This window comes from Euprymna scolopes, chromosome 31, assembly GCF_053919585.1.
Source record: "Euprymna scolopes isolate OS-2025 chromosome 31, ASM5391958v1, whole genome shotgun sequence".
Lineage (NCBI taxonomy): Eukaryota > Metazoa > Mollusca > Cephalopoda > Sepiida > Sepiolidae > Euprymna > Euprymna scolopes.
The window spans coordinates 55,758,505-55,771,333 of record NC_136512.1 but is presented as its reverse complement, the minus strand read 5'-3'; the positions used below and the strand labels follow the sequence as shown (position 1 = coordinate 55,771,333).

At 30.8% G+C, this 12,829-nt stretch overlaps 1 protein-coding gene across 4 annotated transcripts in view; it reads right to left on the bottom strand.

Moving 5' to 3' along the window:
- LOC145255759 (phosphorylase b kinase gamma catalytic chain, skeletal muscle/heart isoform-like) overlaps positions 1 to 12,829 on the bottom strand; it is a 150,316-nt gene that overhangs the window by 63,689 nt on the left and 73,798 nt on the right. For all 4 annotated transcript variants that reach the window (XM_080114416.1, XM_080114415.1, XM_080114412.1 and 1 more), the window contains exon 3: positions 1,918 to 2,096. In XM_080114416.1, the coding sequence (XP_079970542.1) occupies positions 1,918 to 2,096 (179 nt within the window). The remainder of the gene's footprint in view (positions 1 to 1,917; positions 2,097 to 12,829) is intronic.

Genomic DNA, 12,829 nt, shown 5'->3' with positions numbered 1-12,829 from the left:
AAACATAGATGTAGACATACACAAATAGTTGAATCAACGAGAAAAACACAAAATCAAAGCACAAATAACTGTGTCACTTACGATTTAGTTAGGCTATCTGGGATAAAGTTTCATGATTTTAGACGCAAGCAAATCCAAAAGCACTTTTTATTTATTTAATTCTAAAATAGTGTTATTCATATTGGAAATTTTCAAAAAACCTGCTTTCTTCCTCAGCTGTAAGAACTTATAACTTAAAATGTTTTTTTTCTCATGATTATGTAATTTACACACTGAATTTTTTTTTTACTATTTATCAATTATTTATCGAAATTAAAAAATGCAATAGTAAACAATTCTATTTAATTTTAATTAAAAAATTAAATCCACCACAATGCATTTCAACTTATTCATAAACACATCAGTCACTTTAATATTTTGCCAATAGTTTTAAAAAAAAATATGAATGATTTACTGAAATTTATAAGTAATTAGAAATTAGTAAACTACCACACAAAACGGCTTTAAAATCCTTAATAATTCTTTTTTATATATTAAGAGATTGTAAGTTTTGGAAGCCATTTACATCCAATAATTTTATGAATAGGGATTAAAACATTACCTTAAAATTAGTTAGTAACAATTTGGTTAAAGTAATAATTTAATTACAAAACGATAATTTAATAAGCTTAACTTTTTAAATTCTTTATAAAAAATAATTTGGTTACAAAACAAACAAAAGCAAAAAAAAAAAAAAAAAAAAAAAAAAAAACGAGATGGCTTAATTTTAAAAGAAGATGAAACAAATATAAAAGTAAAAAGATCCTCAGTATTAGCGAGGTAAATATCAACAGTTATATAGAAAATTTACACAAATTCAAATCTTGTGATACCAATGGTTTTACAAATAAAATGGAGCCTGGTAAAAAACTGGTTTAAATCCATTTCATCGTGTGTCGGATATAAGTTCTGGTTTATTTGCAAGACAATTGGTACCATAAGATCTAAAACTCATAAATTCATGTTCCTCTAGAATAATCAAGAATTCTATTTGATTTCTTTTTACTCAACATAACCAGCTATATATATATATATATATATTCGGGGGGGGGGGGGGGGGGGGGCTGTCCAAATTTTTTTTTTCCAAGCAATACATATTTGTCACTGAGGAGTTGTTTGATGAACTTCCACTATTCAAAAAAACATGTGTAAGACATACTACATAAAAATATTAATAAAATACGCTCAGTGTGAAATAAATACATCTTTTGGTTTTGGAATGATAACGATATATATTATATACATACATATTATATAAGTGCGTGGTAGTTTGCAATAAGGTTGATTGCAATGTTGAAAAAAAATTGGAATAGTGAAAGATATAAATAAAAATAAATAATTGGGGACAATATATGTAATTTTTTCCTTTAAAAATTTTCTTTCAGTAAACTTTCCTGTTTGTTACTTTTAATCAAGTACAAGATAATCGAATACTTTTTTTTTTTTTTGATATTTCGGAAAAAAATCTAAAAGAAAAAAAAAGAAAAAGAAAAAAAAAAAGAAAGGAAGGGGGGTCTTTCTGTTTCTGAAAACAAAAAAAAAAATTTTTTTAATTTTTTCGGGGGGTTCTTTTTTGAGAAGGGGAATGATTCTCCCAAAATATCACAATTTTTTTTTTTTTTTTTTTTTTTTATTAAATATTTTCCATCATCCCAAACTTAAGTGAAAGATTTGCTAAAAAGTAAATAGAATAAGTTTTTGAAGAAAAATATTGAATACACCATCTCCAATTATTTTTTTTTGTTCATCGCTTTGACTATTCCATTTTTCTCTACATCATAAACAGCCTTATTCAATATCTATATAAGTGAAAAGGCACCAACATTGGAAATAATAAAAATGCAATACAAAAGAAATAAAACAATAAGTAGTACTTACTTATATATTTATGATTGGAGCACAATTTCAGGACCTTAATTTCCCGCATTGTGTCCTCTTTGGCTTGTTCAACTGGGTAATTATCACTGCAGTTCTCCCCACTGACATCTATAATCTTCACGGCATATTCCTTCTGGGTCTCCTTTTCCACGCATAATCGCACAACACTTGTGACTCCCCTGAACACAATAGAAACACTTTCATAGTAAGTGCCACAAACCATTTTGGATTGCTTTTAATTTTAAATCAAAAATGCAGAGACAAGAGTAACAAGCCAGCCAAAATTCAATGTTAAAATGTAATAAAGTAGCTTTGATGTCAGAATATGAAAACAATTTCTTTTAAGTCACATTAAAATAGTTTTGCTAAGAAATACAAGTTTCAAGGGATCAGGTGTATGTTGAATTAATCAAAACCAAAACAAATAAATTTCAATGCAGCTGTCCAAAGTGTGTCAATATTATAAATAGACCCAGTACATTATTTGTAAATAAATGTGATTTTTTTTTTCTATTTATCACACCTATATAAACATCAAAACTGCTTGCTGTTATTGAAATACAATGTATATCAGAGAGCAAAGAGCCAAACACAATTGTTCTTAATTAGCATAACTTTCTTTTTTTAAACAGTTCATAATAAATTAATATTTGGTGTTATTTATTTGTAATTTTATTGTTTTATATGCATGTTACAGTTTTGTTGATATTAACATTAATTAAAGTGATAGATAAATTACCAAAACATTTAAAATATTGTTTATTAATTTTCAAGGGATGTAATTTAAATGAAAAGTATTAGATTTTTAAATTACAAGAGATTTATAATAAAGATATGTATTGTAAATTAATAGTCGATGGAAGACGAGTACTTTTTTTTTAATAGAGTAATGATTTGGTATTAATGTACAATTCTATCAGACATACAAAAAAAAATAAATAAAACAAGTTGGAAAAAGATGAAAGTTTCTAAGTAATGAGGAATATCCAACTGGTTATGTAAAATTATATAAGGTAAATGTTTCGCAAATTGGATGTAGAGAAATGTAAGTTGTTATAAGGTAATCCAGTTTCAACAGGTGCTAAATAGTTCATTAGGTGACAAGATGGATGTATTTTAAAGCATAAAATAAATTTAAAATCCTTGTTGTAATAATCCAAAAGAAACGGGGTAAGCTCAGAACAAATTGTTTCAATCAAAGAAACAAAATTCACAATTTAAATTTAATCCAGATTTAAGACGTAGAAAAACTGTTTTCATGATCCAATCCGTCACTGTAAAAGAAACATTTGGAACAATCCTTGCGCCATTTCGTAATAAGTGAGGTCATGTTTCAAAACCGATTGGTCAGTCAACAAGTACCAACAGAAGCCAGGAAAAACCGAACATTTTCAAACGGAAAGAAGTTGTTTCTAGCCATCCAAAGAATGTCTTCCACGAAATACCAAGTAGGAAAAAGATTCAAGTGGGTTGGCAAATTAAGTTTTAATTTTAAAGTGAGAAAAAGAAGTAGGGTGGGTGGCACCTGTGACTTGGAGATAAAAGAGACGGTTTGATCGGGTGAAGTTAATATCAGACTAAGCATATAAGTCTGTACTGGGTAAGAGGAGCTAACATTAAAGGTAATTATACAGTCAGGTGTAAAAGAAAAGGAAGAAAAAGAGAAAAACTAACAAGTCATGCTCTACAAAAACGGAGATAAAAAAAATTCAAAACAATTAACCATTTTCTTATCAGAAAGACAACAACTTATCAGAAAATATATCATTCACAGACAAAAGGTGGAAAGTCGTCTGAAAAAAAATAAAAATAAATAAAAATAAAATCTAATTTTAGTTTAAAAACAGAAACATTGATTCCTGACAATAAATTTGCCAACTCCTGACTTCAACTTTATATCAAAAGATGAGAAAAAGATTTTAAAAAAAATCGAATCAAAGGACTCAAATTTGGGGAGTATTTAGTAATTAATGTTCAATACCTATAGTGATAATTACACAAAAATTTAAGATATCTGAATTTTCATGAGGGTTTTTTGCCCAATTTTTACCGGTTTTTGTATAAAACTAAAATTATATAGTAAATATTTGATCTCTTTACACCTGGCAGGTGTATTCCAAAATTCATAATAATTGGTTAATTAGTTTTGAAGTGAATTCTGCATATGCAAATATATAAACATACTTAACTTTATATAGAAACCAGCAGGGGTACTTGGCGTTGCTTGGGTGTGTGGAGGTGTATTAAGGACGTAAGGAATTCAGGGGGGGGTTAATAGGAGGTGGGGGCGAAACAACAGTAGGCAGTTTGGGTGGAGAGAAAAAAAAAAGTGGTAGCAGGCAGGCAGGTTCGAATCTATAATGCGAAGGAGAAAAAAAAAAAAAAAAAAAAAGAAAAAATAGTGATGTCTTTGCCGATGTCTCCATCATTCGACAGGAAGTTCGGAACGTTGAAATTGAGCAAAGTCAATCCAATCAATATGATTACTTGCAAAAATGGCGACGCAAAAAACGACCCTTCCTTGTAGAAAACTGCCCAGTTTAGAGTGAAGGAATTAATGTTTTTAGCCAATTTTTCAATAGTTATCATCCAAAGGGTCGAGCTTTAAAATAATACTGATCTCATAAGGATTCGTCGCTTCTGTCAAAAGTTTTTGTGAGACATACAAACATATACACGTCTTTTATATTAGACTAGCGAGGGGTACCCGGCGTTGCCCGGGTGTTTGTAGGGGGGGGGAGAAGTGTAAAAAAAAAAACGTGCGACGTTAACGATTGCCCCACCGTGAGATGCTAACGGAAACATGTTTGAATTTATTTAATTACTTGGATTTGGCAGGTTCCCGTTTTAATGAGTTAATGAGTTTGACTGCGGGAGTTTTATTTTCCCAACATGTTATAGGAAAAAGACTAACCCAAATGTGGCTAGCAACAAATGTTGAATATTTATCTTCCCGAAATCAAGCAAATTAAATAGACAGGCGAGCTTCGTTGTTAACTGTGAGATATTACGATTTATATGTGATATAAAAAGTTTTAAAAAGTTGTTAGGCGAGCGACCGCTTCTCTGAAAAAAGCCTTTTGTAGACAGACAGAAAAAGCGAACACACATACATACATACATACATACATTTTCGCTTTTATATATTGGATTTGAGTACACAGTGGACTTACAGATAAGTCCAGAGACGATAACCAATTTGTGCACAAAAAAGTGTAAGACAGATGGGGGAAGCATACGTTGATGCAAATGCTATTGAGGTTGCTCAGAAGTTTTGTTACATTAGTGATACGATTGGAGCAGGTGCTAGTATGATTGAAAGAGTTAGAAGTGGAGTCTAAGGAACTTCTGCCATTATTAACCAACAGCGTTGTCATTCTCAGCCAAGGGAAGAGTACGTCAGGCATGTGTACACAGTGTGAGGGTGTATGAAACCTGACTACTGAGGGTTGAGGACATGCATTGCATGAAGAGAAATGATATAAGAATGATACGATGGATGTGTAAGGTGAGTCTTAAAGACAGATTCAGATCTGATGACTTCAGAGGAAAATTAAATCTGGACAAGACAGGAGACCACTAGCATGATAATATTAAATGAATGGATGAGTTTGAGGGTTAGCAGATGTAGGGAAGTTCAAGTAAAACATTGGAGAAAGTGATAAGGAGGGATTTGAAAAAAAAAAAAGAGTAAATAAAAACGGGGCTAAAGATAAGTTAGTTCAGAAATCCATTTTTAAAAGCCATTTAATATATAATTCATATTAAAAGAAAAAAAAACTAAACAAAAATAAAAGTAAAAAAAAAATGTGCAAACAACGACAGGTACGTATTGGTAGGTTATGAATATTTTAATTTTAAAAATATATCTATTTAAATCTTCCCACTAAATTCTTATTATTTATTCCCTTTATATGAAAGAAAGATGAATGTGGAAAAATTATCATTAATAAAATAGGTATAATCTTCAGTCTGATGTACAAGGTGGAATAATAAAATTGTCACCCTAGAAAAGACAACATGATCCCATTTCCATTTGATAAGAATTGGTTTTCTTTTTTTGTTGCAGACCATCTACTAGTTGGTCAGTTATGTACAAATCCCAAGAGCGATAGGAGCCTTTTATTATGTTTGAAAGTGACACACTGTTCAACGAGCAAGATTGGAGATGCGCCGCTGTACAACTCATGCTCTATACCAATCCAAGTTATGACAACAGGACCATTGCCAGCACCCTCAAAATGCAAATCCAGACAGTTCAACACTTGAAGGCACAGCTCATGAAGTTTCCGGCCACGGTTTATGATCTTTTGCGTGGTTTCAAGTGAGGGACACATCATGGAACCTCACATCTTCGAAGTCATCTTGAAAGTCAACACCAAAGAGAACTTGGATGTGCTGAAGAGTGTGGTGATCTGGTGCAATCAGGTGGCCGCTGGCAGACTCTGGATGTGGCAGCAAGACTCGGCACCGGCCCACAAATCCAAAACAACCTAGGCTTGGCTTCAGAAGGAGTGATATGTCTTTGTACTCTTCTCTAACTGGTCCCCCTCCTCTCCTGACCTGAACCCACTGGACTACTTAGTTTGGTCATACATTGAGAACATCACCAACATGACCTCCCACAATACCAAACCCAGCTTTATCGCAACCATCTGCCAAGTATTCACCAAGCTCCCGCCAGCACTTCGGGCATGCTCCCAGTTTTGGACCCGTATAGAGGCTGTGATTGAAGCTGAAGGTGGCTACATTGAATAACTGCCAGCTCTACTGTATAATCAAGTTTTCTGAATTGATTTTTTCAATAAAAGTTTTTAAATAAAGCTGTAGTGATGGTGTCAAAGTCCAAAATATTTCTTTTTTACATTTTCTACCAAATTGCTATGCCAATTTGGAGTGTAAAACCTCAAAATTTGAAATACAGGGTAATCGTATGTGAGGAAAAAATTTTTATTGGCTTTGACCCAGAAAAATAACTGCTAAAGGGTCCAGACCATCACCCAGGCAACGCCAGATCGATATGCTAGTATCAATATAAAGCCACCATTCACCTACGCATGGAATATTGCTATATCTGGGCTGATGCTCAAACAACTAGTCTCTCTCTCTATTAACCAATGTGCAAAAAAGAACCTAATAGGACCCCCTGCAGCTCCATCGCAGCAATGTCGCATCCCTGTGCCTTTTTTATAAATACTTCCACAGAATGTATTCTGACGAACCTACTGTACTTGTACTCCTTCAATATAAATACCTCCTTCCCGAACAATCCAACTTGCAGCAAAATCCCACCTCTTCATTATAGAGGCCCCCAAATGTCTGAAAACATTCTACTTTAATAAACTTTTTTTCTCAGACTACTTATCTTTGAAATCCTCTTCCTGCTCCCCCAACTGTATCAACATGCAAAATTTTAAATGGAATAGTCCATTACAAACAGAAGGGAATATCATTACAATTAATAATGCTATTTAATCTGTAGTTTGAGAGAGATTTTTTTTTCATTTTGTATTAAGTGTTTTTACAATAACATGGAGGTCAAATCTGCATGGAGCATCCATAAACAACATTTTACTTTATTACAATTACATTTATTACTTTACAAAGCCTTATAACAAGATTCCGCACACTTTTCCAGGCAAAGATTTTATGAAAAGTTTAATAATGCCAATTATTTAAGATTCAAAATCCACTAAGAAATAAGAATCTTTGAGTAAATGTGGTATTGTGGTAATGGAGATGATTCTAGTTAAGAGTAGAATAGACATTTTTTATCATTTTTGACCAAGGATTACCAACAAGCCCCATTTTCCCCACACTTCCAAATGTAGATTTTGTGCAAATAAATATTTTAAAGTGTAGTATCTGTTTTGATACTATATTTTATCTTTTCTGCCATTGGTCAATGAAAAAGAAATTCTTCTAGACTGAAACAATTTTTACTTTTGTCTTGATCCAGAGTGACCCTTTTTTTGGGAGCTGGATTTTCCTCATATTAAAAACTGACCCAGCCTTCATGGGAAAACAAGTAAATAGAGACTGTAAAAAATGTTTGAATTCTTCCTTTTAAGAATAAGATGATCAATCCAAGGGAAATAAATCTAAACAAAATAAAATGCCAAATTGTTGTGGTCATCCCATAATACATATGTGGTCATGAAGATTTTTATTTATGCAAACATTATTTGAGCACACATTTGCAGGTGTGTTTTAGTTCTAGCTGCAAACCAGCTACTTTCTTAGTATGAAGGTCATTTTTGCCTCCACCTTCATACTAAGAAAGTGACCTGACAAAGTTCAGCTGATTCGCAGCTAGAACTGAAATATGACTGCAAATGTGTAGCCAAATAATGTTTGCATAAATAAAAATATTTATAAAAATTAAACAGCTCTATTTAGTATAGATTCTCTAAATTCTGGACCCCTGTGGGTAAATACATTAGCTGGATTACGATGAATAGATGTTATAAGATTTTATTTTACAAGAAAAATTAATAAAAATTTCAATGCTGAAAATCTTTAAAAGATGTTAGTATTCAAGGATTTGATGCACATAATGTTTTACGAGTTTAAAAAAAAAACTAACTCTGCAATAAAAGCAGATAAAAATATTCAACTCAGTCTTGTCTCAGGCAATTTCCATTAAAAACAAAAATTATCTTTAACAATTTGAAAAAGTTCCTAAGTTTGGAAAATAAGTGCCTCATGAATCGTTTTCAAGTCTGAACTCACAATTTATGGTTGCTGTCCAAATATATAGGATTTGGAAACATTATTTGCAACAAAAGATTTTAAAAGAAATATAGTTAAGAAATTAGCTCCAAACAGTTTACTTTGGTTTCTCTAGTCATGTGTGACATATTTGCACTAAAAACAATATTGAATAGAAAATATAAGCGAATAAAGGTACTATAAGGATGTTGTTTGATTAATGAAGGACACTAACATGATATTTACTTCAGAAGAAAAAAAAAATCATCCAATAGATGACAGTAACTTGATATGCTTATATTTTCTGTTCAATATTAAATTGTTTTCAGTGCAAATATGCTACACATGTTTGGATGCAATTTCTTCATTATATTTCGTTTAAAATCTTATGTTACCAATAATAATGTTTATCCATATGACCTCAATATTTAGTTTTTTTAATATATTCAGCCTTTTTTATTTTGGTTTGGCAAACTCATTTTTACATTTTTTTTTATGACAATTCATTTTAAAGATTTGTATTTCATCTACATTTATTCTCTTACCTGAACTCATTAAAATAAATTTGTCAACAGTTGATTTTATTTACAAAACAACAATGTTTATTTGTTTGGAAATGGAATTGAAGAAAACATGCTTTAGTTAAAGGAAACTTCTCAATTGGGAGAAACAAAGAAAAATAGACTCTTTTTACTTTAATTAGTTAAAACATGTTTTCTTCTGTCTTTATAAATAAAAATTGTTAAAAAAAAAAAAAAAAAAAGAAAAAGCCTTGTTTAAATGAAAATCTTAAAGTTAAAATATTATCTTCCTTACTTTGCCAAATAAAGGGTGGGGGGTGATACACTCATATTTTGACAGAACAATAATAATATCTTAAGAAAAAATGGAACAGAATGTGATAGTGAAGTGGATAGGATAATATAGAATTATAACGTCTATCCATAGTTTTGCATTTTTCATGTCTCTTTACAAAATTAAAATTAGGCTATAATGATTCTAAACCTAATGTCTAGACTCCTTAATTGCTTCTACAAAATGTCTCAAATTTAAGATTAGGAGGGCTTAAAAAATTAAAATTCAGGGAATCTTGCTTTAATGACTATGGATCAAATTCAAAGCAAATCTGATATTTGAATTTTCAAATGGGAGTTTGTGCTCATACGTTCCCCAAAAATCCTTTAAAATAACCCAAAGACATTTACATTTGGAGAATAATAATTAATGGAAGTGTAAAATTCTATTGTTAAAATTTTACAAAAATCGAAGGTACCTGAATTTTCACTAAAAACTTTCACCCCATTTTTATTTCTTTGCATTAAACTAACGTTAAATACAAACCAAATTTGGACACATCTGCTATTTTTATTCTGACAATTCTATTTTCATTTCAAAGTTACCTCCCTTTATAAACTATCAGCTGTCTTCAAATTCATAATGATCGGTTAATTAGTTTAGAGGTGAATCCTGTACTTATAAATACATAAAGATACCCACGTTTATAAAAACAGATCATTTAAAAAAGGCTATTCACAATGCAGAAATTGGCTCAATAGAAGCAAAATGGAGATGAAAGTAAAAGTGAATATAACTTGTTTTTTTTTAATTTTGTTTATAAACATGTTTAGCTTTTTAATACTTTCTTTCATAAATAAATCTTATTTGTCTTCAGTGTCAATTTGCTCCCTGTGAATGTGAAAGTGAGGTTTGTATATTGTAACATTTTGGAAAAAAAATTTTCATTCAGCTTGTATTTTATATGGTACAAAAATTTTTCTTAAATGCTCCTATTATCACATCTACACTGAGCAAAATGATAATTAAGACAAGTAAAGGTTATATTAAGAGTTCTTTTTCTCAATTCACAAGAAATTAAATAAGTATAAACTTAAAATAAAAAATATATATTTTTTAATTTTTACATGTTTCATCATTTCCGCCTCTATCAGATATTGTGAATAGTCTTCTATAAATTATTTATATATAAATATATTGATCTTATTTACAACTTGTTGAAAAACCTAAAAATTTGTTTCTTTGTATGAGTGTGGATTTGAGTGTGAGCAAGTTTGTGAGACTGTGTATAAACTGTAGCTATATTTAGTATTCCATGATTGTGATTTGTGTCATCTGCCAAGAACCTATGGCTTAACAAAACAAGGAAACATTTAGATTGCCTGCAAGGAATCCATATTGTTGTGACCAAATAATGACCAAATGATACTAATAATTTAATTTAAATTCTTGAATAACATCTATAAAAATAATTTAGTACAATGCAGAAAAATAACAAGTGAAATAAAAATTTAAAAAAACAAAAACACCCGGACAACACCATCTAAGTAGTGCTAGTTAATATACTACATAGAGTATGTGTTGATAAAAATACTGTTTTTCAATTATGATACGATGAGAAATAATTTGTCATTTTTAATAATACAATTCTTTTTCCACCTAAAAGTTACCTCCCTTTACAAACTGTCATTTGCTTTCCTTGGTCTTTTGGCTAGGAACAAAGTATAACATACTACACTTCATTTTTTCTATCCTCGGTCAGTGAGTGAGAAATCTTTCTAGACTGAGGAAATTTAATTTTTTCCTAATCTAGAGTGGTCTTTTGATGGAGCTGGATTTTCCTCACATTACTTACGTCCGTATTTTAAATAAGTGCTTAACTCTGCTCTTGTTAGGAGGCAAGTAAATAAGGCTAGAGTGTTTTTAATGCAGAAATGTTTCACTAAAATATTATTCTCACTATCAAATACAAGATTTTTTATAACTTCGTCTTTTTAACATAGAAAAATTAATAAATGTCTATCTAATAAGTAGCTGTGGATAGAATATATATTTTTAGATTAATAGTTGGGATCATATTTAAGTGTATTTTATGACTGGGCAAAGCCAGCCCCTCCCCCTCTCCCACTAGTCTGATATATAAAAGGCACTATGTCTGTCTGGCTCCATATTTCCAAACTATCTCTTCTGAAACTAGCGGAGCTAGGGGCCCTCAAATGACTGGATTTTTTATGGACTGTTTTTTTTTATGGGTCGTTAGCTGTTTAAAATAGTTTTTTAAGAGGTCAAAAAGGGGTCAAAATTGAAAAGATCGTTATATATTTTGTACATTAATCTTGGTTTATTTTTAATCAGTTCATATACATATCACGTTGGTACAGTGGTAACGTCACCAGCTTTAAATGCTAATTTTGCTTTCGGTTTTGATTCTAGCTGATGGCACTCAAACTTTTTTTTTTTCTTTTTTTTTTACTTTTAAAATCACAACTCTATAATATATATATGAAATCTGGAAAAATTAAAATATCATATTTAAGCATATTTTACAACTGGGCAAAGCCGGACGACCCCCCACCCCACCCCCTAATAAGATATACACATACTTTCAATTTTCAAAATTATACAAAATAACTTTATAATACTTTAGATTTTTTAGTAGTAGTAGTAGTAGTAGTAGTAGTAGTATGTTCACATCACATTCTTTATTTTTTGTAATTTACAAGTTAAAGAAAATGAAATTACAAAATTAGCACTTTGCAACTATAATTGAAAAGAATTTGCATTGAGGTTTAATGCTTAGTGTGTGTGTGGGGGGGGGGGGGTGATACAAAGAATACAACAGCCAATTACTTTATATTTCTACCCGGTCATAACTGACAGAATGAGAGCATGCTACTCTCATTTGGATGGAAGGTTCCATTGAAATTCTGTGCAGATTCCCAAGTTCGACAAGATGAAGGTCGGAGATTACATCAGCCAAAATATTATGCAAATAACACTCAAGATGAGAACTAATCCAAATAATTCAAAATATTTGTTTTGTATAAAAGAGAAAAAGCAACAACTAATAAAAAGCCAAAAGTAATTGTCTCTTCGGCAACATCCAGTTTTTATATTGATGAGCCAGAGTGATATCCAACTACTATGGTGTGAAAACACTAACCCCAGTTCGTAAATAAAATAATACTATTTGCATATTTTATTTGAATAAACTCATTCAATTTACCCAACTAAAGATTCTTTTTTTAATGGAAATCACTCCAGACAAGGCGTAAAACCACTTGATGTAAGGAGTTAACAAGAATGTAAGAAGAAAAGACGATTATCACACAGACAAGAGATGCTCCCTGACCAGGGAGAAGAAAAAACAGTCAGCAGCAAAATAGTTCCACAAACCTACATTTTT